A 23,212-nucleotide genomic window follows, 5' to 3' on the forward strand; every position below is an offset into this window, starting at 1 on the left:
CAGCAACCCCTGCTTGCCATAAAAGGCGACTTTGCTTGTCGTAATTAATAAGAGGCGACTAACGGGATCGGGTGGTCAGGCTCGCTGACTTGGTTGGCACATGTAATCAGTTAACAGATAGATGCTCATGTTGTTGATCACTGGATTGTCTGGTCCAGACTCGATTATTTACAGACCGCCGCCATATAGCTGGAATATTGCTGAGTTCGGAGTAAAACTAAACTCACTCACTCAATCAATCACTCACTCAATCACTCACTCACTATTCAACGTACGCATATAATATACTTAGTAGACCGAGATCCAGCATTTTAGTAACCATCGTGATTATGGAATGGAAATTTGTCACTTTCATTTCCAGCCTTTTATGAAGTAGCAGTTGTTCCAATCACAATACTGATACCTTTATGGTGGAGCGGTTGTCCTCGTTTCCAGTCCTTTGACTGGATGTATGATCACAGCATTTCAGTGAATGAACAAGGTAAAGCAGAGTGACTTCTTTATTGATTCATAATCACACATACAGCCACGGATGTATGATCTTCAGCGCGTAAGGCGTTCGGTAATCCTCGTCCGCTGAAACATGATAAATCCAAGTGTAATACGTCTGCCAAAAATACATTGAATAGACACAATGTTTCCGTACGTTTCTGCGTGCTATTTCGACACAGGAGAGGTCGTGAGGAAAGATATTGTAGTTTTCTATGGTAGCACATGGTTGAAGCGCTCGTAAAATGTGACAATATGGCAGCTGCAAGTGTAATTTGAAGTTATGAAAGAACCTGGTTATTTACAAACATCAAGTCTTGGGAGTTTCTGCCGACTCAAGGTGACCTTTTTTCTGAATACTATGCTGATCTACTTGAATTCCAGTCAGCTTAAACAGAAATTCATGAGTAGACATTCTGGTCGACGTTATTATGTGTGTTCAAGTCATATCAAACCACAATATGTAAGACAGGCAAGAAATCAGGTGGCAAGAATGGATGAATGAGTTTAGTTTTACGCCGCACTCAGCAATATTCCAGCTATATGGCGGCGGTCTCTAAATAATCGAGTCGGGAAGAGACAGTCTAGTGATCAACAGCATGAGCATCGATCTGCGCAATTGAGAACCGATGACATGTGTCAACCAAATCAGCGAGCCTGACCACCCGATCCCCTCTTACGACAAGTCGCCTTTTATGACAATCATGGGTTGCTGAAGGCCTATTCTACCCCGGGTAGACCTTCACGTGTCAGGTGTGTAGAAAGTCCCTGATAACGTTCATGCATTTTCATGTTATATCCGAGTAGTTAGATATGGCACTGGCTTCAACTCACCCGTATCTTTTAATATCCGAGCTGGTTTAAATACTTACCACAACCACGTTTTTCCTCCATCTGTTATCCGGCTGTACCTTTAAAATAGTCACATTATGTTTCAGTCCATCGATTGTGAGTACATATTCTTTGATGAAAACAAAACTTCAAACGCAAACATATGTCATCTTTGGGATTTCACTTTCTTAGTAAAGTACAAATTCGAGTTCTTTTTTGCTAGAGTTCCATCGGGGATTCGAACCCGCACCCTCAGATTCAGGCACCTAATCGCCAGCATACAAAGTCAGCCGCCAGCGCGCTCAGCCACCCCGACTTCCATTAAGAAAGTGAAATCCCAAATATGAGATATTTTGCATTTGCCCACTTTCTAAAATGGCATTGTGTAATCAAGATTTCAAACTTTAGACCGCAAAAGGAGGCAGGTATGTAACTGTACATACACTTCATACCTACCTCATCATACTTAACCGTAAGATGCTAAAGACCATGCTTTACAGTTATTCCTGTAATTCTAACAGCCGTTTCCCCTCCTGCACCAACAGGAATCTGTTCCGGTGGATCAATGGGTGAGTGAGTGAGTTTAGTTTTACGCCGCATTCAGCAGCATTCCAGCTGTATGGCGGCTGTCTGGACCAGACAATCCAGTGATCAACAGCATGAGCATCGATCTGCACAATTGGGAACTGATGACATGTGTCAACCAAGTCAGCGAGTCTGACCACCCGATCCCGGTAGTCGCTGAAGGACTATTCTACTCCGTAACTTCACGGATAGGATCAGTGGGACTGGCGTTGGTATGTGCATTTAGCCAAGCAAAACTAAGGAGCGAGAAGCGAGCTTTGAACTGTTGCAATATACGAGATGGTCATGAGCAGAACTTATGTTCAGAGAACTCTTCTAACAGTTCGATATCCTGGTAAATCAACTGATTTCTTTGCTGATAAGCAAATATGGCAATTAACTGGAATGCTGGCATATCACTGAGAACTGCTACAAAGACGCTAGGTGTCATCGACTACCCAGGAACCATCAGCAAAGTAACGACCTTCACCACCGTCAGCGTACAGGTCGACCACGAGGGAGTAGTTCTAGGAGGGGTAAATCCTTTCTCAGAATCACAATACTTAGAAACACATTAGCTTCCGGATAGTCGTTTGTCCAGCGGAACTGTCCAATGTCGCCTACAGTCGGCCGGGTGTAGAGCCAGACGACCGTGGTTGAACGCAGTGCACTTTTTTTTAAAAAAAAAAAAGAGCAGCATGGCGAGCTCGGAGGTAGACTGGAGGTCATGGGACAGGGCGCACCTGTAGGACGATTTCTTTTGTTCATGACTGAGCTGTTGTTTTGCGCCAGGAGCACTGCATATCCACAATGGAATATTTGGAACTGTTTGGGGTTATACCGGTGGAATAGATGCGTTCAGGCAAAATCTGAATGAAGAACGGTACGCACCAGTTGGTGAAATCTTACGTCAAGAGCCGGTACCGAATCCTCCATAAATGATAAAGAAAATAGGAGTGTGGCTACTTACCTACACAGCACGTCAAACCACCTGGGCAAAAGCGGGGAAGACTGATCGAGTTACAGGTCGACACGCAACCAATTCCGGTACCAGTGCAGGCTGAAATCAGTGAGTGAGTGAATGAGTCAGTCAGTCAGTGAGTCAGTGAGTCAGTGAGTCAGTGAGTGAGTGAGTCAGTCAGTCAGTTAGTGATACAAATAACATCCTCCCAACATACCCATTTAGAAAAAGTGATGAGAAATTTATTTTATGGGTCTTACATATACTACCCATCAAATGTTTAGACTAAATTTTGCATAATAGTCGACACCGGTTAAAGGTTCTGTTTTACACATGAATTGACGGGTTTTAAAACAAATTCGTAACGTTGAAAAGATGTTGTCATTACGAAACTTTACACAAAACGCAGCTGTTCACATACTTTTTGCTTTCAGTGAGTCGAAACGTTTGATGGGTAGAGTATGTCTCTTAGATCCCTGTTACACAATGTTAATCTGAAAATCACTTGTTTCGCCCAGCGGAGAGTGTTTTGTTTTGTATTAACCTTCCCATCGTAACTGTGGCAATGTGCAACAAGAAGGGAGATCAAACACGCACACTGAACTATTCTAATAAAACAACATTCGTCATCCCGAAATCATTGAACAGTAAGATTGACATGTGCCATATGTCTTCAGTTTACCACTTTAAGTGAGTTAGTGAGTGAGTTTAAGTCACACTGGCAGTATTTCAGCCATATCGTGCCTAAAACAAGTTATACATTCATTAAAAATAATGTCAGATTATAAAACCCTCTCAAAGAAGGACAGTAAAAGAACTAGAAACTCACACATACAGATATAAAACATTATGAAAATCTAAGACGTTTAAACTATAGAAACCATACAATATAAAAGCAGGGTATATATCGCCAGCAACTAAAGGTAGATCACCACACCAAGGACCATGAGCACTTACAGTACCTTTGCTACCTACATGGAACCTAGTTGGATTTACATCATCCCTTCAGCAAATCTAGCCATACATTAAAAGGAAATGTATCATGCGATTACAGAAAGTAGTAGGTTTAAATTCAGGACTTATGTACCCTCTCAGGAGGACAAAATTTTACAATACTTTAAAACCCCTTATATGGCACAGCCACTAAGATTCTCTGTTACTGATTTAAACTTCCAATTATGAAAAATACATTTATCTACAATACATATCGATTCCCATTCTCTTCCCACAGAGGTTACTTGTCATATCGTCCTACGTAACCTCTGTTTTAATACGGCCCTTTCAGGGTGCAAGTGTTCAAGACTCGTGATTGGAGGCAATCAGATTTAGTTGTGCAATCAGGGACCTTTTTTCAAAAGTGATCGTTTGCAAGATCTCGGTAATTTCCGGATGCATCGTGAAAACTAGAACCTCTTCCCGAGCGCGATACTCAAATGTTTCTTCTAGACAGAACTCAGTCATGTCATATTTGTTTCTCCATATTGCTTGCATTTGTCAAGTTGAATTTAGGTCGATGTAACACGTGTTCTATTTGGACTGAAAAAGGGAGATAAATCTGTTGCCACTTTTTGCCGCTAGGGGATTTTATGAGAACCGCGAAATATGGCCGTATTAGAACAGAGGTTCGCAGGAAGATATGACAAGTAACCTCTGTGTGGAGAGAATGATCGATTCCTTGTGGTGGCACATTAACACAGTTAAGTTGGACATGCATGACCGTGATTCGTAACTGTCGAGATTCAGAATCACAAACTGTGAGAAAACGCAAGTGTCTTGATAAGCAAGGTTGAATTGTACGAAACAGAAGCCAACTGCACGTTAATTCACATACGTGATAGAGTCGTTGGTGGTAGGGTCATTGAATCTGAAACAGAAGTGAAATACGTGTGAGGAACGCAGCAGGCAACTATTTAAAAATAAACTGATGGACAAAAGAAACTACACAAGTGTACGAGAATTAAATCAGTACCTTAAAATATGTTAACATGAGAGGTTTTTTTTAAAATGATACTTTGATTTAAAAGTATCAAAATTTACGAACAAACTTGCGAAATACACAATTACTCTGATCTGGATACAAATCTGGATAAAGTCATAGCCCAGTCTTTAATAAACGATTTTTCGAGCAGAAATAACCCAGATTCCCTTCAGTTTACATTTGAAATGCACATTTACTATTTTTCCCTATCATGTTGATGTGCTTATTTTATCTATAATGTTAAAGATAAATACACAAGCACCCACGCACGCACGCACGCTCGGACGGACGGACGGACGCACGCACCCAGGCACGCACTCACATGACATTAAGCAAAGAATAAATTGTCTTTGTTGTCGCAGAGTCATCTACGAGTATAAGCCACGTTCGCACAGACACTTGAGAATGTAGCCATATCGATATATGACCACTTTCACACACAAGTCGCACTGATATATTTACCGCAGATTGATATATATGCATGTTTAGCATAGTAACCGGTATCATAACAAGTCATGTCGTTGATGAATCAACGTAACCCCTAAAACACTCGATACCAGGGACAACCGAAACAAAGATCAAAGCAAAGAGCCAGGCCTTCGCATTCGTTCAATGTCGAGTTGTGACAGGCCCTGGCATTCTTAAATTGTCGAGTCTTGACAGGCCATTGCTTTTGTTAATTGTTTGCTTCTAGAGGGCATGCGCGTTGTAATCTTGAAAGACAAAGTGGCTACTAGAATAGCGAACCAGCACCATTATGCGTATAGTCCAGTGACTGCTGTACACAGAACCACGCCAAATATGTCATGGTGCCACCTCTGTTAAGACACCACGATTCTTTTTGAATCGTGAAGAAAACTCTCCATATTTTACGCTATGAAAACCAATAGCGCGGGTTTCAGAAAAAACGGCCCCACGCGAAAACGGCCCCCGAAAAATCGACAAAACGGCCACCGCGTTGAAGGGAACGATGTTGATTCTGAGATTAACAAAAGTACAATAATGTACATGCGTTTTCTGTTGAATGTAATGGTCGTCTTCGGTAGCAGCAGTGCCGGTCTTTTGTGAACGGTGGTCGTTTTCTGTAGTTATTTTGGGCCGTTTTCGCGAGGGGCGGAGGGGTGGGGGGTGGTCGTTATTACTATAATCCAATGGCGCAATGATTTAGTATGTTCCCGCTTTGTTTACCGATTTGATCTAGTTCCTGTATGTTTTGATTAATCCAAATTTGAAGTTCATTCCACACATTTTGCGGGTCATTTAATGTTGTGCTTTTAAGGTTATGCTTTAGCAGATAAATCCGTTTCATATACACTTATGTGGTTCAGATATCAAGCCGTATTTTCTTCTCTCACACTTTCCATAAAGGTGGCAAATTAGAAACAAAATCATAGCAAAGTGCATTTATCGGTGCACGATAAGAAAACGGAGAAATTTTAACAACATTTACCAGTGTCTATTTCTCAAACCGCTGACTATCGCAGTTATATTTATTCCAACGGATTGGAAATTTAATATTCTACACTTATGTGTATTTTTATAGCCAGGACCACACAAGCGCAAATATGGCACAACGTTCACTTTTCAAACCTGATGAAAATGTGCGCCTGAAAGAAACAACTTTGCATCCAAGGAGTTAAGCTACATCAGTCATAAAACCGCCAAGGTTTCTGAAGGCCTTCGTCTCGCAGGTTTACTGTCCTTTCTAATGTCCGAAAAAATGTTTATCGTGGTGGACAAACCCCTCAGGGTTGTGGTCAAGAGAAACTGAACTACTTACTCATACAGCATACTTCATTCGGTGGGCACTGGCGAGGACTGACAATTGCAGCACTTGGGCACCGGTTACTGCTGATACACGAGAAAGCTCCTATGCACGCTGAAAAATAACTTTCATAAAGACAAAATATATCTTGCTTTAAGATGTTGTCATTTCGTTTTAATGAATCTAAGACAAAATTTATTTTGGGGGTCGTGACTTATAAACCGTAGTATTCGCTTTTTGCACAATAGAAAGTCTGTCGAAAGTAGTACAACAGACTGAATAATATTTTGACTGCATTGCCTTCAGGAGATATCGCTTGAAATGTTGTCTTTAAATAGCTAGAGAATATCATTATCACGCTTAGTAGTCCTCATAAAATTAGTTTTCAAACAAAATGAGTGAGTGAGTGAGTGAGTGAGTGGTATTTCAGCCATATCTTGACTAAACCAAGTAATACATTTCTAATACATTTAGTTAAATTATATACATAATTAATACATTGAATTATAAATTACAAACTTTATACGAAGGACAGTAAAAAGATCTAGAATTATCAGAGATTAAATGTGAAACTGGTAATGTAAATCTAAATTGTTTGACTTTAAGTAAAAATTATAAAAATAATTTGCACAAATCTTGTCACTGATTTCAACGAACATGAAATTTATATTTTACAGTTTAAAATGTTGTCAGATTAAATTTTTTGAAAAAGTGATCTAATACCTCTCAGAGAGACCACAATTTTACAATACGTTTTGCAAAACAAATTTAGTTACTGATCTAATTTATGATACTACTGATCTGTTTACAAAGGAAAGAACTACCATTCAAACTTTTCCAAAGCATGCCAAAAAAAAATATGAATGATTATTAACGTAATCAAAAAGACCGTTAATTGTTTTGACACTATTTAAAAAAACACTTCTTCTGATTACCAGAAGTGGCTACTATATGGCGACAAAACTCTCCTTCCTGCCTCAACAAAACTGACTTAAAGTTACTAAAACACACCACACTTGTCAAAATATAAACGAATGCATTTCTCTCAATAACACTGTCGGGTCTCGAGGAAGTTACCATATAATTTATTCCCAAAATACGTATTTAGATTACAATATTTAGTTAAATTGCTGGAAAGAATTAATGCAATGTTGCATTACTCCTGCTCTTTCTACTGGCCGAACATTATTTCCAGCGAACCCCATAGTTACGTCGCTTGGAGCGCTCTTAACCAACATATACTACCCATAGTTTGATTGAAACCAAGTCAGCAAACACCGACAAGGCGTGCGACAATTTTCGATTCACGGCTTCCAGGTCCGGTGCTTGGATTCGAACCACGGACTTTATGATCCGACGTCGTACGCCATGTCTATGTAGCAGGGCGTGGGTTCATCCCACAGATAAATAGAGGATACTACACGACTTTGCGTGTAATACCATTTTTGTTAAACGAGTTAATGATTTGGTATCAAACGAGCGAAAGCGAGTTTGATACTAAATCTTTAACTAGTTTAATGAAAATGGTATTTCACGGAAGCGAGTTTAGTATTTTGTTTATTACTCGCCAACATTAATTGACAGAAACAGTGGTGAAATTGCCTACAGTGTGAGGACTCTCAGCTTTCAAGTCAAGCAAGGTCTAGTAAAATCGCGACATCAACATTAGCATTGTGACGTCACAACTTTGAACCATTTTGACGTCATACGTCAAGCGGTATTACAGTAGTGTAACATTGAAGAAAAATATGACACTGCAGTATCTTCAACGGGCGAGTAATAACATCCTTAACTTGTCAGCTTGTTGACGGTATTAACCTCTTTGGTCATGTGGACAAGGCGTGCGACTTCGGATCAGAAGGTCTATAGTTCGAATCCCATCACGGGACTCGGAAATTCTGTGGCAGCAACATCCACATGACCAAAGAGGTAAACCCGTCAGCATGCTGTCACGGTAAGGATGTCTACCGTTGGATGACTCCACACCCTGCTACATGCGGAACAATTGATTACATTCCATTTAGGCAAGCGTTCTCTGTTTGGAAGTTGTTCTTCTCGAAATAGTAGTTATCGATTTCAGACAAATATAGTAAGTCTTTAATTGCATAAAGGAAGCAAAATTGTGAGCATATGCCTCAAAGGGGCAATCTTTTTGTTGCGAGGGGCTATAACTCTCATTCTACCATGATTTCAGTAAATACTGGATTGTGACTGGTTAATCAAAGACATTCAGAGGTATATAATCACGTTATATACCTCTGATTTTCCAACACGCGTATTTTTTGAAAATCTGAATAACGTGGTTATGGTAGAATGGAGATAAACGCATTGTGTTGGAAAATCAGACATATATAACGAAATTATAATAGCTCTAAACATGATTTAAAACCGAACACGTAGTGTTAGGTTTTAAATACAAAATTTAGAGCTATTATAATTTCTTATTAACTTACGTCGCACTGTCGTTGTCATCGTTGTTGTTACCGTTAAGAGATCTGAAACAAAAGAAAGGATTACGAAGATGCAGCTCTGTACAGGTGTATCCCCAGGTGTATCCACCTGAACTAGAAATCAATGAGCGAGTGCCCGGTCTAATTCATAAAATGTATTAAAGTGACAAAACAGTTTCTACAATACTGTATTCAAGACGATTCAAACTGACAACTTTCAGCTTGTTCCAGTGGGGCGGTTGGGTAGCCTAGTGGTTAAAGCGGTCGCTTGTCACGCCCAAGACCCAGTTTCGATTTCCCACACGGGTACGATGTGAGAAACATATCTGGTGTCCCCCGCCGTGATATTGCTGGAAAGGTGCTAAAAGCGGCGCAAAACCACACTCGCTCAGATTTGTAGAATCGGCTTTGATTTAGGAAGAGATGTTTTGTGCATGTTAAGGGGAGGAGGTGTGGCCAAGTGGTTAAACCGTTCGCTCGTCACGCCCAAGACACGAGTTCGATTCCCACATAGGTGCAATGAGCATGCTTTGTTTTGTTTGTTTTTTTTGTGCAGCTAACAATGTTATTATTTCCATGACAACGGAAATACACTATACTACTAGAACCATTAAAGTGAAGATTCACTCCACGATAAAACAACTACACACAAAATCTAACTTAATCTTATATTTAACTTTAATCTAAATTAATCAACTTAATAGTGATGGAATGGTTAGTTGCTTGGTTGGTCTGCAATATTCCAGCTATATGGCGGCGGTCTATAAATAATCGAGTGTGGACCAAACAATGCAGTGATCAGCATCACGAGCATCGATCTACGGTATTAGGTATTAACCAAATCAGCGAGCCTCATTTTATTAACCAAGAACAATTTAAATTCGTGTGCACATTTATCAACATAATAATTGCAACGTTTAATTTGTCTATGCATAGGACAAGGCGCAGATTCATAAAACTGTGGCCAGTCATTTCATTAGAAGATCCGGGATAGAATAGGTCTTCAGCAAAACATGCTTACCACAAAAGGCAAATATGCTTGTCGTAAGGGGCGACTAAGGGGATCGGGTGGTTAGGCTCACTGACTTGGTTGGTTGATATCATCGCTTCCCAGTTGGGCAGACCGATGTTCATGCTGTTGATGGCTTGATTGTCTGGTCTGGATTATTTATAGACCGCCACCCTATAACTGGAACATTGCTGAGTGCGGCGTAAAACTAAACTCACTCAATCATCCATTAGTCAGGTGAATGATGGATTAATACTGAAGGGTCCAGAAACCCTTCTTCAGAGTCATCAGCGCCAGGGAGTCCACATTGAAAACTGTGTGCTAAGTATTTCTGCTGTTATCAATGGTGAAGTGATATTTCTGCTAAAGAGTGAGTGAGTGAGTGAGTGAGTGAGTGAGGGTTACAATTTTCAGTCACATCGGCTGTATTTCAGTCATATTGTGATCATATCGTCATTCAAAATACATGAAATTGAAATATAAACACATGTCCACGAGGGACAGTAAAACAGTTAAACTATCATGGGTGTGGATGTAAAACAAGTATAGCTGAGCGCCGTTGTGTCGAACTCTGATACCTCGATTGTCTCCATATATGAATCTATGTGAATCTAGACAAATCACAGTGAAAAAAATCAGTATTAGAAAATTTAGAGGTAAATAACACTCACAATTTATATGACACTCCACCAAACAGTACACACATTGAAAAATATGGAAGAAACTATATATGTGCTTTGTTCAGACTGAACATGAAACTGTTTTTATTATTTGTCCACAGATGGCAAAGAACAACTAGTCAGTTAACAGAAATGGGCTTCACACATTGTGCCCATGAGGGAATCAAACACGCGTCTTCGGCGTGACGACCGAACGCTTAAACCACTAGGCTACCCCACTGATACCATGAAACAGTGATCCATTATTTGTTTCCTTCAGTATGTATTATCGTTGACACCTGTATTCACTTTTTATTGAGTGTGAAGACATAGCTAACTCGATAGGGTCACACCAGGTCCACTTACCTACACAGCACACCTGGCCAAACGGACACTGCAGGCCGGGAATAACTCCGCCGGGGGAACAGAGTCCATCGAAGGTACATGTCAATCCCATAAATGTGCATGCTGGGAAAAGATCGGAGTTAAAACGTGTTTTGTGGTGCTACTTTCATTAAAAAACGTGAAAAGGCGATTAGATACTAAGTGACGCTCCAACATTTACAGGTTATTGTAAAACTAAATCTACACCATGTTTTGAAATATGATTGGTTGAAAAACATGATCGAGGGCACACTATGGCTTATCATAACATCACTTCCACAGGCTTATTAGTATATCACGTGACCGGACTTTTCTCTTGTCTTGCCATTGCGCTAACTGATTTTGTAGACACATTGTTCAGTGTTGTCTATTTTGTTTTCATTGGTTTGACTTAAACAAAATGGGCCTGCAGATTTCATTCAGGGCCCGTAGATTTTAAAGGCTGCAGGCCCTGATGGTCAGTTGGAAAATAAAGTATTGCAAACACTGTACCCAAGCTCTTTAACTCTCAAACTTACGTTGCATGGTCGTTGTCGGTATGGTAAAGGCACCTGAAACATTAGAATGAATGTTACAAAATTCTTTCAAAACAGGTTTCCATTTTAAAGATACCTATGTTTTGTACAGTAAGTGAGTATGGTTTACGCCTTTTCAGCAATATTCAAGCAATATCGTTGCGGGGGACAGGAGGTAATGTCAATACAACCAAGTGGATAGTTTTAGATAACGGAGACGTTGAGCGCGATGATGACGACGTAGCACGACACCGACATCGGGTTTCCTGCCTCTCAGACCAATCTCTTTCAACCTGTACCGTACACTTTGGCCGGATATCCTATGAAGTCCAGGAACCCTGGCTGCTATGCTCTCACCCGTGGCAGTACGATCACGCAACTTAGTACCCGAATGTACCGATCTTGGGATGCAGAGGTCTGACTGTACAGGGACGGTCATTTGTGTTATACTTGTTTGGTTGCAACAAGCTGCAAGCCAGGATGTCTTGCACAGACTAACATTCAGGCGCCCGGCAAAAAAAAGACTGGTAATCTCTAGCATGCATTCTTTCAATGGCGATGGTCCGTGTCGCAGAGTCAAGACCTGACGTAGTGATTTGACCTTGAAATTCCTCAATGCCTATTTCTTAAAGTAATCTGTATTTTTCATTTCGAGCGAATGCTCATTGCTGCATAATTTCAAGTGGAAGGTGATTTCTGTTGCGTTGTGGCAATGCTTTTCTTGTTAAAAAAATGCTACCGCCCTCGTCACTTTTGAAAAGAATGTGCCCGAGAAATATTCAATTGTTTTCTATGCTGCCTTACATCAATTCCGACTTCAGCTATATCTGGCAAGTACGTGACTGAGACAGAAAGTCACGTTCCTCCAGACACTTCCGCTTTAATCTTTAATCATAATCTTAAACCTTGAGATCACGTAACGAAAGCGTTGCCGAACTTTAAACATACCCAGTAGTGCTAAGGATATACGTATACGCAGCTGTTTCCGGGATGTACTTATGCGGAGTGACTTTACCCTTTAAAATCTCTTTAAAACTGCTTTCAGACATTCGTGGTCTGCAAACAACCGCCACTATCATGAGTTTGACTGCCTACATGGGTAGAATGCCGAGTCACTTTTCTGCCATAATATTGCTGCAATCGGGGGCTTACACATGATTGTTGCTGAAAAGGTTGAGCAAGACTTGAATATAAAACTTTGCGTCTCCATGACGTAATGTGAGGTCTGTCTGAGCGGGGCGAGGCAGAATTCGGGTTTACAACGAAAATATGGCTTCCCGCGCGAAAAGGAATATTGCTAAAATGCTCAAAAACTAACTCACTCACTTGTGGAATTTATCATCAATATGAACTGTATTTCGTTTTCAAAAAACAGTTGTTGACACGATACAAAGTTGTGAACGCCTTATCCACTGGGTCCGTTAGAGTTGATTGATTGATTGATTGATTGTAAGCGCTTCACTCAACAATAATCCAGCTATATGGTGGTGTCTGTAAACAATTGAGTATGGACCAGACAATCCATTGATCAACAGCATGATCCCTTCAACTTCGACGATATCAGCAGGGTTAGTCATGAACATTTGGGGTCTGGGATACCTGTTCCATTATCCGTCTTGTTTCTTTGTTGGTAAAAGATCGCATATACTCGAGGAGGACACAAATAAATACATCAGTTACTGACACAGCTATAATTGAAAACCTGTCATCAGAACTACTCATTTCGACATTTGATTACCCTAAATCGACTGTTTTGACAACAATGCACAATTCTCTCCCGCGAACGAAATTTCAATCAATCAGAGGGATGCGCCTCCGTGACGTAATGTGAGGAATACCTCTATAGGACGCTGCAGGATTTGCCTTGGTACACGCCTATCGCTAAAATGGTGAAAAAAAAGCAAAAAAACAACAACAAACAAACAAACAAAAAACTAAACAAATTGTAAACTAATAAAATTGTATCATCACTATGATCTGTTTACTATGAACAAAAGGTAGAGCTACATGAACTTACTTATGCAGCAGACTTGACCGCTATCACACCCAAATCCGACAAGTGGCGAGTTGCAGAAATTCGGGGCAACACATGAGATGCCGTTGAAATTGCAAGCTGAAACAAACTCAGTCTCCAATGCAAAATATAACTGTTCCATAACTCTCTTCCTAATAGTTGACACTCATTCAGTAACGTACATTATAAACTTCCAGTGACGTCACTCTATTGTTCTATAGAACAATAGTTCATTTCATATCCGGATGAACGTGGATGTCCGAGTAACTCTACATTCCTTAAAAATTATATGGATTAATATTGTCATGCTCATGTTTCTAGTTTCCGTTCACCTGACATCTAGTCACGTGTACCCTACTGAAACGGTAGATATGGATATTATTTGCTTGGTTACAGAGCAGACATAAAGTTTTTGGCCCTCGAACGATTGAAAGCAGTTCTCATACATGGGACTCGGTACTCGAGCCATTCTACAGCATCGTACTTTTATTATCATGCACATGTCGACGTAAACTATTCTACCCCGGGACCTTCACGGGTCCGTAAAAAATCGAAGTCTACGTAAACAATCGACTCTGTTCATTCAACAACTTACGTGGTCGCGTAGTCGTTTGTGCAGTAAAGCTATCTGAAACAGTAGAAAGGGCTTTGTGAGGAGAGAATGATCAGGTTACCGTAACAAATTTCACTTGACATAAAGAAATGCGTGGAGGAGTTAAGCTTTACGCCACACTCAGCAATATTCCAGCTATATTGCGGTGGTCTGTAAATAATCAAACCTGGGCCAGACATTCCAGTGATCAACAGCCTCAATCAGCGCAAGTGGGAACCGATAACATGTGTCTACCTTGTCAGCGAGTCTAGGCACCCGATCGCGTTAGTCGCCTCTAACGACAAGCGTGTGTTGCTAAATACCAATATTCTAATCCGGACCTTCACTGGACGTTAGTGAAGAGACTAAAGTATTGATTGCAACGACAGAAGTAAAATGAGAATTTTCAAAATAAGTGATGTTTAGGGTTTCTTATGGTGAATATACATGGCGATTTGTCAAATATTGATACATTTGACGCGACACACATTTGGTTTCATATGGTAAATCGACCTCGCGATTTGTCAAATATTGACACACTGCTCAATGATTTCGTAAAGTCTGGTTCAGGTGTTTTTCAACTTGGACGCTCACAACGCGGTCAGTTGCAAAAATGTCGGAGGTTTGGTGCCTGTTCCATTGCCTGTTTTCTTTCCTCGTTTCTTTGTTGGTTGGTTAACGCCCGCAGTCAGCCATATATAAGCTATATAGCGGCATTCTGTACATATTCGTGCGTGGAGCAGACAATCCAGTGATCAAAACCACGAACATCGGTCTATCAATCTATCAACAGGATTATGATGACATGTCAGCAAGCCTGACCGTCCATTACTGTTAGTAGCCTTTTACGACAACCATGGATTGCAGAAGACCAATTCTGATTAAAGACTTTGGGCAGAGAGCCCTACTACATACTGCACAAGACCCGTCGCTCTGGAACTTCCATGAAGTGATCTAAAAGATGGATTATCTACATAATCTTTGTCTCAACAAGAAATTTCATTGTATGTATTCTAGAAAATCGATCTCACAAAGGGTGGTGTTCTCCGTTGCGTGGAAAAAAGATGATAGCCTACTTACCGAGGCAACAAAGCTGGCCAGGTGGGCACTGGCGAGTGAAAATTGCCCCAATTGGGTTGCAGTCAGTGGGGCTAACACAGGAAATCCCTGGTGGGTTGCAGGCTGAAAATATAGCTGGTCTCATAAGAGTATTTTCATATTAATTCTCAATTGTATTAAGTTACGTCAAAGCATGTTAGCTGTGTCCCGTTGTTGCAGTCTGGACCAATTCGTGTTGTTCCAGGACAGGCCGAATAGCGACGCGTCGCCATCTTGAAGGATTTCCTATTGGCATATGAACATCAAGAATTACTTCAAACAAGAACGGAGGTCACGGAAAGGGGCGAGTGATGACGAATGGAATGGGGAGTCTTCTGGGAGGTCATGGAATGGGGCGTCGTCTTGAAGGTTACGGAATGGGGTGAGTGTCCTTTGGGGGGTCATGGAATATTGTGTCTTCTTCGCGGTCACAAAAGAGGTCACGGAAAGATGGAATGGGGCGTCCTCTTGGAGGTTACGGAATGGGGCGTATACTTAGGAGTCACAGAATGGTGTGTTTTTCTTCGCGGTCACAAAATGGGGGGTATTCCTGGGGGTCACGGAAAGGGGCGAGTGATGACGAATGAAATGGGGCGTCTTCTTGGAGGTTACAGAATGGGGCGTGTACTTAGGAGTCACAGAATGGTCTTCGCGGTCACAAAATGGGGGGGTATTCCTGGGAGTCACGGAAAGGGGCGAGTGATGACGAATGAAATGGGGCGTCTTCTTGGAGGTTACAGAATGGGGCGTGTACTTAGGAGTCACAGAATGGTCTTCGCGGTCACAAAATGGGGGGTATTCCTGGGGGTCACGGAAAGGGGCGAGTGATGACGAATGAAATGGGGCGTCTTCTTGGAGGTTACAGAATGGGGCGTGTACTTAGGAGTCACAGAATGGTCTTCGCGGTCACAAAATGGGGGGGTATTCCTGGGGGTCACGGAAAGGGGCGAGTGATGACGAATGGAATGGGTCTTCGTCTTGGAGGTTATGGAATGGGGCGTCATCTTGGAGGTTAGGGAATGGGGCGTATACTTGAGGGCTACGGAATGGGGCGTCTTCTTGGAGGTTGCCGAATGGGACGTCTTCCTTGGGGTCATGGAATGGGGAGAGTGATGACGAATGGAATGGAACGAGCCCCCTGAAGGCAACGGAAGGGGGGAAAGTGATGACTATCGTTAGGGAAGTCCAAATACAAAACCCGGAAAGAAATTAATTTCTTTGTTCTTTTCATTTAGTGTCATGTATAGGAGACACCTGAACAAATTCGCAAATGAATTACACAAAAGTAGCAGATTAAAATGCTTTTACGTTTGATTTTATTACAGAAAATAGACGTATTCAGTACTTATGAATGAACGGGTATATAAACCTTTACCAGTTTGGTGTGGGAATTGGCTGGTGTAGGGCCAAGCATTGTATATACCCCAGCACATAGCCACACCAAACTGGTGACGTCTCTTGGTGAGTGCGTGTGCGTGTGCGTGTGCGTGTGCGTGTGCGTGTGCGTGTGCGTGTGCGTGTGCGTGTGCGAATCACTCAGGAGAAGGACCCTGACAGTGGTGCTGCCCCGGCTCCCTTTTTGGCATTACTGAGTGAGTGTGGTTGTAAGCTGCAATGTTACAATGGTTCCAGCGAATATCATGGCGGCGAACACCAGAAGCCTGCTTCACACACTGTAGCCATGTGAGAATCAAACCTTCGGCGTGACGAGCCAACGATATAATCACAAGGCTATCCGACCGCCCCAGTAGTGTTAAGAGCTTGTGGCATGTGACGTCTCGGCTTCAATGAAATATGACATATTGACACAAGCAGGCTGAACAAGTACACTTTTCGGAATCCTTTCAGTCCTCGAAATCAAATACCCGAATGCTAAGTCAATAACTTACGTGGACGTGCCGGGGCCAGTGTTGTTGGTGTTGGTGTTGTTGTTGGTGGTGGTGTTGTTGGTGGTGGTGTTGTTGGCGCTGGAGGTGGTGCGATTGTTGGAATAACAAAGATATCTGAAAAGTAGGAACAGATGGTATAACAATACAAGTAGTTATATATGTGACTGCCCATCTAGTCCCACGTTAACTCCATTGGATGTTTATTATTCCCAAATCAGAAATTGAGTGACACTTCTGGCATGACATCATCGCGTCTTTCGTGGCGTCATGTAGTTGAATGCCTCTGAATTAAATTCTGAGATTTAAATGTTCAATTGGCAAGATAGTCTTATGAAGATTCGCACTATTTGACTTACGTTTTTGTTGAAAGTGAAATTCATGGGTACGTTTACACCGCAAACAGACTATAGATAGAATTTGCAAATGCATTACAGCTTCACCACTATGCAAGTCACCTACAGCGGCCGGCTGCCATTAAACGTCGACTAACGGTGCTCCTGAATATATTTACAATGTTAACATTAGAGCGTTCTGTCTGAAGATCTGTTGCGTTCAGGAATCTGGTATGTTACACAGTGCTAGTCATGTGTCTGTCAGCTCGGACTGTTGTGACTTTAGGGCAAACTGGTCGACGTGCATATTCCAGGGACTCAATAGCTTGACATTTCTGCCATAGTCTACTAACAAGACTCTGATTCACACTAAAGCGGACAGCAACCTGTCGCTGACTCTGACCAGATTCCGAAAGGTCGATAGCCTGTCCCCTTTGAGCAAGTGCCAAAACATTTCAAACAGGCACCTAAAGGTTTTCTTTACACAATTCCATTTAGAAAGTGGTTAAATGTTGCACTTTGGATTACACTTTCTTAGTAAAATACAGATTTCGGTACTTGTGTTACACAAGATCTGCAGCCGAGGTTACCAGTTGTCAGACTTCCATTTTTGTGGAAGTCGCGATATCTGAGCATATCATGCGGCTGACTTTGTGTTCTGGCGATTAGGTGCCTGACTCTGACGGCGTGGGACTGCTCACAAAAGTACTAGAATTTGTACTTTAGTGGGAAAGTGTAATGGTAAATATAACATATGTTACTAACTCACATATATAGTGACCATTGGTGTACCTCACACATGGTGACCAGAAACAATTAGGCATCCATATATTGGCCATAGAGAACAAACGTGAAGATGACCATTGGCTAATCTTTCAGATTCAAGGTTGGGGATCGAGATAGTTAGTGGGAGACCAATCTCAGATATGTTTTTATGAAAATGGACTTGAGAAGTATTAACTATTTGACAGAGAATATGTATCATATGTGCCTGTATACATAGTAAAAGGCTGTGGTGGAGAGAACATATATATGAGGCAAGTTATATCAGAAGTTAGACTGAATGAGTTTAGTTTTACGCCGCTTTAAGCAATAATCCATCAATATAACGGCGGGGGACACAAGAAACTGGGCTTCACACATTGTGGGGAATCGAACCGGGGTCTTCGGCGTGACGAGCGAACGCTTTAACCACTAGGCTACCCCACCGCCCCTTCAGAACTTAGAAGATCAATATGAGAGAAGACGATTTGTGGACAATGGAATCTGTTTTGAAGACCGGTGGACGTGGAGGCAATAAAGAACACTTGGTCAAATAGTTATACTGGCCTAAATAATTTAATTCACGGATTAAAGATTTCGATGTATGTGGTGTATAAACTGTTGGGTTTTCAATGACTGTACAGATAGATATCGGGTAGGCCAACGACCTGCAGACTGCGTTAATCTACGGGCAATTAAAACATTTGAAGCGATAGTCTGTTGGCAGTACACACGTACCCATGAAGTTCACTTTAGACGAAAAAGTAAATCAAGTCAAGTAAATTTGAGAATGGGAATTTTACCTTGCCAATCATAGGTTAAGTTTCTGAATTTTAGTCAACTTAGGATAAAGGTTGTTTATCAATTGATCAAATTGCTTTATTTGTTTGCATTACAAGATGTATGCACATTACATGAAACACCGAGAACAAGAAGGGTTGATCTAAGCTAATGGTCATCACGTACCGCAGATTCACTGTTTCATTGTTCCAACTACTGCGTTTGCCCCCTTGTAATACAAACCAATAATAGCAAAAAGAAAAAGTGTCACAGTGCGGGGAGCCATGTTCTACGCGGATAGATCAGAGTAGTGTGGTTCAAGGTAATCCTACAGCAAATGGCTACATCGACCACACCTCCTCCCATTTTATAACCTCCAGAGGGAGATGTTTCAACTCGACTCCCACACAGTTCGTTTAACTGGTGCCTCTGTCGCCAGTGCAAATGTCAATGTCTTCCTCTGGCCGTCCGATTTGAACCTGATCGAGCATTTGGGGGGCTTGATCGACGCGTCCGTAAACGTCACCATCGTCCATAACGCCTTGCAACGTGCTGCAGGATGAGTGGCGAAGATTTCCCCAAGCAACAACATGTGCAATCCCTTCTGTCGGTGTCAAGTAAGTGACAGCTTCAAGAGGTATCACCAGATATGGTGAACGCCCCCTGGTGTTCACACACCTGCAGTGACTGAACTGAATCAATGCTGGCAATAACAACAATACATATGTTCATTCGCATGTCGAAATTCCTTCATCTGTGTCCATGATCAATCGACTTATGTACAATTAAGTACGATAATTCATTTCTTTGTCCCTATGCGTTTTTTCTTAAGAGTGTATATGGTGACGGTCTGTTAGTAATCGAGTCTCGACCAGACAATCACGTTACCAGCATCATAAGAATCGAACTACACAACTCGGATACGTTATCATGTGTCCCAGTTGCACTTGTTGCAAGCATGGGTTACTGAAGACCAATTCTAGCCAGGCTCTTCGCGGGTACTGGTTTTAGGTAATTAAGAAGTTAATGTGAAGTAGTACCCTCAGAACCACAGGGTACGTAGTGGTCTTAATTTCTCTGCGCAGTAATGACTATATTAGGGCTAGGGCCAAATTTTGTACCCGGGTACCCTTCCCGGATGCCCGTTATATCAATTCCTGACATCAAACTTGTGAGAAATGACAGAACATTCTTCAGCTCGGAGGCTAAACGTCTTGCAGTATCTTCCCCATATAATGTCTAACTTCAAAGGATACGTAAGACCCAAATCTGTCAAAGTAAAATTTAAACATACTATACCAAATTTTTATTGTTCTTTTTGTTATTTTAATTTTCGGCTTTTTTTTCAAAAGCAGTTTTTCAGTGGTGTACATGGTATACCTTTGATGTGATCGGTGGTAGGTCACGAACTGACGCTACCCGTGAAAATTAAAATTCATTAGAATGTAGAAGTTAGAATTTGTCAGAAACCCATGCTTGTCGTAAGAGGCGGCTAACAGGATCGGCGCGCTGAATTGATTAACACACGTCATCATATCCCAGTTGTGTGGATCGATGCTCATGCTATTGATCACTCGATTATTTCCAGACCATGCGGATGGGATTTTACTGTGTGAGGCAACAAAGCAACCGACTACTTACCAATGCAGCACACTTGCCCAGCCACAGGACACAAGCGAAATGGAAGAAATCCAGCCGATACACAGTTGCTTCGTTCAACGCATGCAAGTCTGGGATCAGTGCAGGTTCCTGAAAAATAGTGAAAATAATGTGGCTGATGTTTAAGAGTCTTTCTGGAACTACGGCCAACACTGAGACTGCATCCTGTCGTGTAAGCTATGCGTGTTTAGTAGAACATCCAACGTTATTCATATCATTGCGAGGTACAGCTAAGCTGCGTAGCTGGATTAATTACGCAGATACTTATGTGACAAGCCATTCCTATTACGTCTTCGGCGTACAGGGGCGTCGGGGTTGCCTAGTGGTTAGAGCGTTCACTCGTCACGCCGAAAACCCGCGTTCGATTCCCCACATGGGTACAATGTGTGAGGCCCATTTTCAGGTGTCCCCCGCCGTGATATTGCTGGAATATAGCTAAAAGCGGCGTAAAACCAAACTCACTCACTCACTCACTCTTTGGCGTACAAGTACGCCTGAGCTTTTGTAAATACTCAATAAATTTGATCTTACGTGCGTGCTTACAAAAATGTCAAATCTTGTCTTACGTACCGGTGGGTAGATAAAATAACAGGTATATTGAGATTCTATTTCAACGCTTGAACTTTGCTGTCTTTCTTTTTGTTTCTAATATTGCAAAACAAACATAAATAACAAACATGTAAACCAACACTTAAACTTTGATACATATGCAGTTAATGGATAATGGCAAAATACCCATTTGTCAGTGAGGTGGGTACAAATTATTAGGTTACTCCAAGGAAAATAAGGATAGTCAAATGACATGAACGTAAGCGACTACACATAACTCAGTGACCCAAAAAGCTTGCTGTAGCTCTGTTATCACACACGTCAGTTATAATGAGTGAATGAGTTTAGTTTCACACCGCAATCAGAAATATTCCAGCTATGTGACGGCATGAGCATCGATCCGCGCAAATTGGAACCGATGACATGCGTCAACCAAGTCGGCGAGCCTGACCACCCAATCCCGTTAGTCGCCTCTTACGACAAGCACAGTCACCTTTTATGGCAAGCATGGGTTGCTGAAGGCCTATTCTACCCCGGGACCTTCACGGGTCACGTCAGTTATTAACGGTTTCGTATTTAACACAGACCGTAGGCATGATAACCACGATAACCACTCGGATAACAGATTATTCGTATCATACAAAACTGAGGCTGAGGTGAGGGTGAGAGAACACTCCTGAACAATGTAACTGTCTAACAACTGTGTGCAGACCTTTGTTACGCCACAATCAAATGACATCATTTATCACACTGCTACTAAAGCCAGGAATCACAATTCCCTCAGGTTAAGACTGCATACCAGCTCATATCAACTTATATCTAGTGACGATGCATTTGATATCACCTTTTGTGAGTGGATAGGATTTCAAGGCTGCCTTTAGCAATATGCAAGCGATATTACGACAGGGGACACACGTTATACACATATGGGGAATGGAACCCGGTCCTCTGGATAAACAGCCAAGGATATCAAAAGATACTGTTTTTGGAGGACAAACAGCACTGAATACTTACCTTGACCATCTGCTTGGTTCAGAACAAGTACCAAAAGAAGAAGACAGCATGCCTGTGAAGCTCTCATTTTGAGGTTTGACAAACGTCAGTTCTTCAACAAATTCAGCTATAGTCTCACACTGCCGTCGTCACTGAATTAAATATTGATAATTTTGCCTCAGGCCATGTATGATCCTAATAATGATTGATGACAAAAATGTATATTATCTTTCATCTCATGGCGAATTTTAAATACGGTATCTTTCTGCCAAAATGGTTTTGATAAGAATAATGCAAATTGAAAAACTATACTAAACTGGAACATTTTTCCGGCTGAAGATGACACTGTCGTAATGGTTCTGCGTATGCACCAACAGAATGTGGAGTCTCAGAAATCGAAAAAACTGAAAACCGAAGTCATCACAAAGTTAAGTGCGAGAAGACGAGAGAAATTGTTCCGACTGCTGTTTAGTCGTGGCTAAAAGTGGTGAAGTATGAAATACACATGTTTACATATCACTCAGCACAGTCGTCGATACTAATTGTTTTCGGGATTGTCTGGTCCAGACTCGACAGACTGACACCATATAGCAGGAACACTGTTGAGTGCGGTGTTAAACAACAATCAAACAAAACAAAACAAAACGCAATCAGTTTCGTGTGCTTGGTACTGAACTGATCTAACGTCTTCGAGACGTTTTTCATACCCATTCGTTCCACTGAATGTCACCCGAATGTCGTAAAAGGCGACTAACGGGATCCGGTTGTAATGCTCGGCGAGTTGGTTGACACAGGTCGATGTTCATGCTGTTGATCATTGGATTGTCGGGTCCAGGCACGATTAGTTGAAGAAAGCCGCCACACAGCTGGAATATTGCTGAGTACGGCGTCAAACTAAACTCACTCAATCACTCACTCACTCCATTGAATGTTGTCCCC

The 23,212-nt window shown here is 41.6% G+C and overlaps 1 protein-coding gene across 1 annotated transcript; it reads right to left on the minus strand.

The window, feature by feature from the left end:
• Nucleotides 1-482: 482 nt before the first annotated feature.
• On the minus strand, nucleotides 483-22,404 carry LOC137281751 (uncharacterized). The gene is made up of 14 exons (XM_067813349.1): nucleotides 22,295-22,404; nucleotides 20,714-20,821; nucleotides 17,199-17,312; nucleotides 15,292-15,393; nucleotides 14,215-14,247; nucleotides 13,623-13,718; nucleotides 11,609-11,641; nucleotides 11,073-11,174; nucleotides 9,042-9,083; nucleotides 6,604-6,702; nucleotides 4,677-4,709; nucleotides 2,855-2,944; nucleotides 1,362-1,400; nucleotides 483-576 (listed from the first exon to the last, which is right to left on the minus strand). The coding sequence occupies exons 1-13, from the start codon at nucleotides 22,359-22,361 to the stop codon at nucleotides 1,387-1,389; spliced, it is 933 nt and encodes a 310-aa protein (XP_067669450.1). The 5' UTR covers nucleotides 22,362-22,404; the 3' UTR covers nucleotides 483-576; nucleotides 1,362-1,386.
• Nucleotides 22,405-23,212: the final 808 nt, after the last annotated feature.

This window comes from Haliotis asinina, chromosome 4 (assembly GCF_037392515.1).
Source record: "Haliotis asinina isolate JCU_RB_2024 chromosome 4, JCU_Hal_asi_v2, whole genome shotgun sequence".
Taxonomy (NCBI): Eukaryota; Metazoa; Mollusca; class Gastropoda; order Lepetellida; family Haliotidae; genus Haliotis; species Haliotis asinina.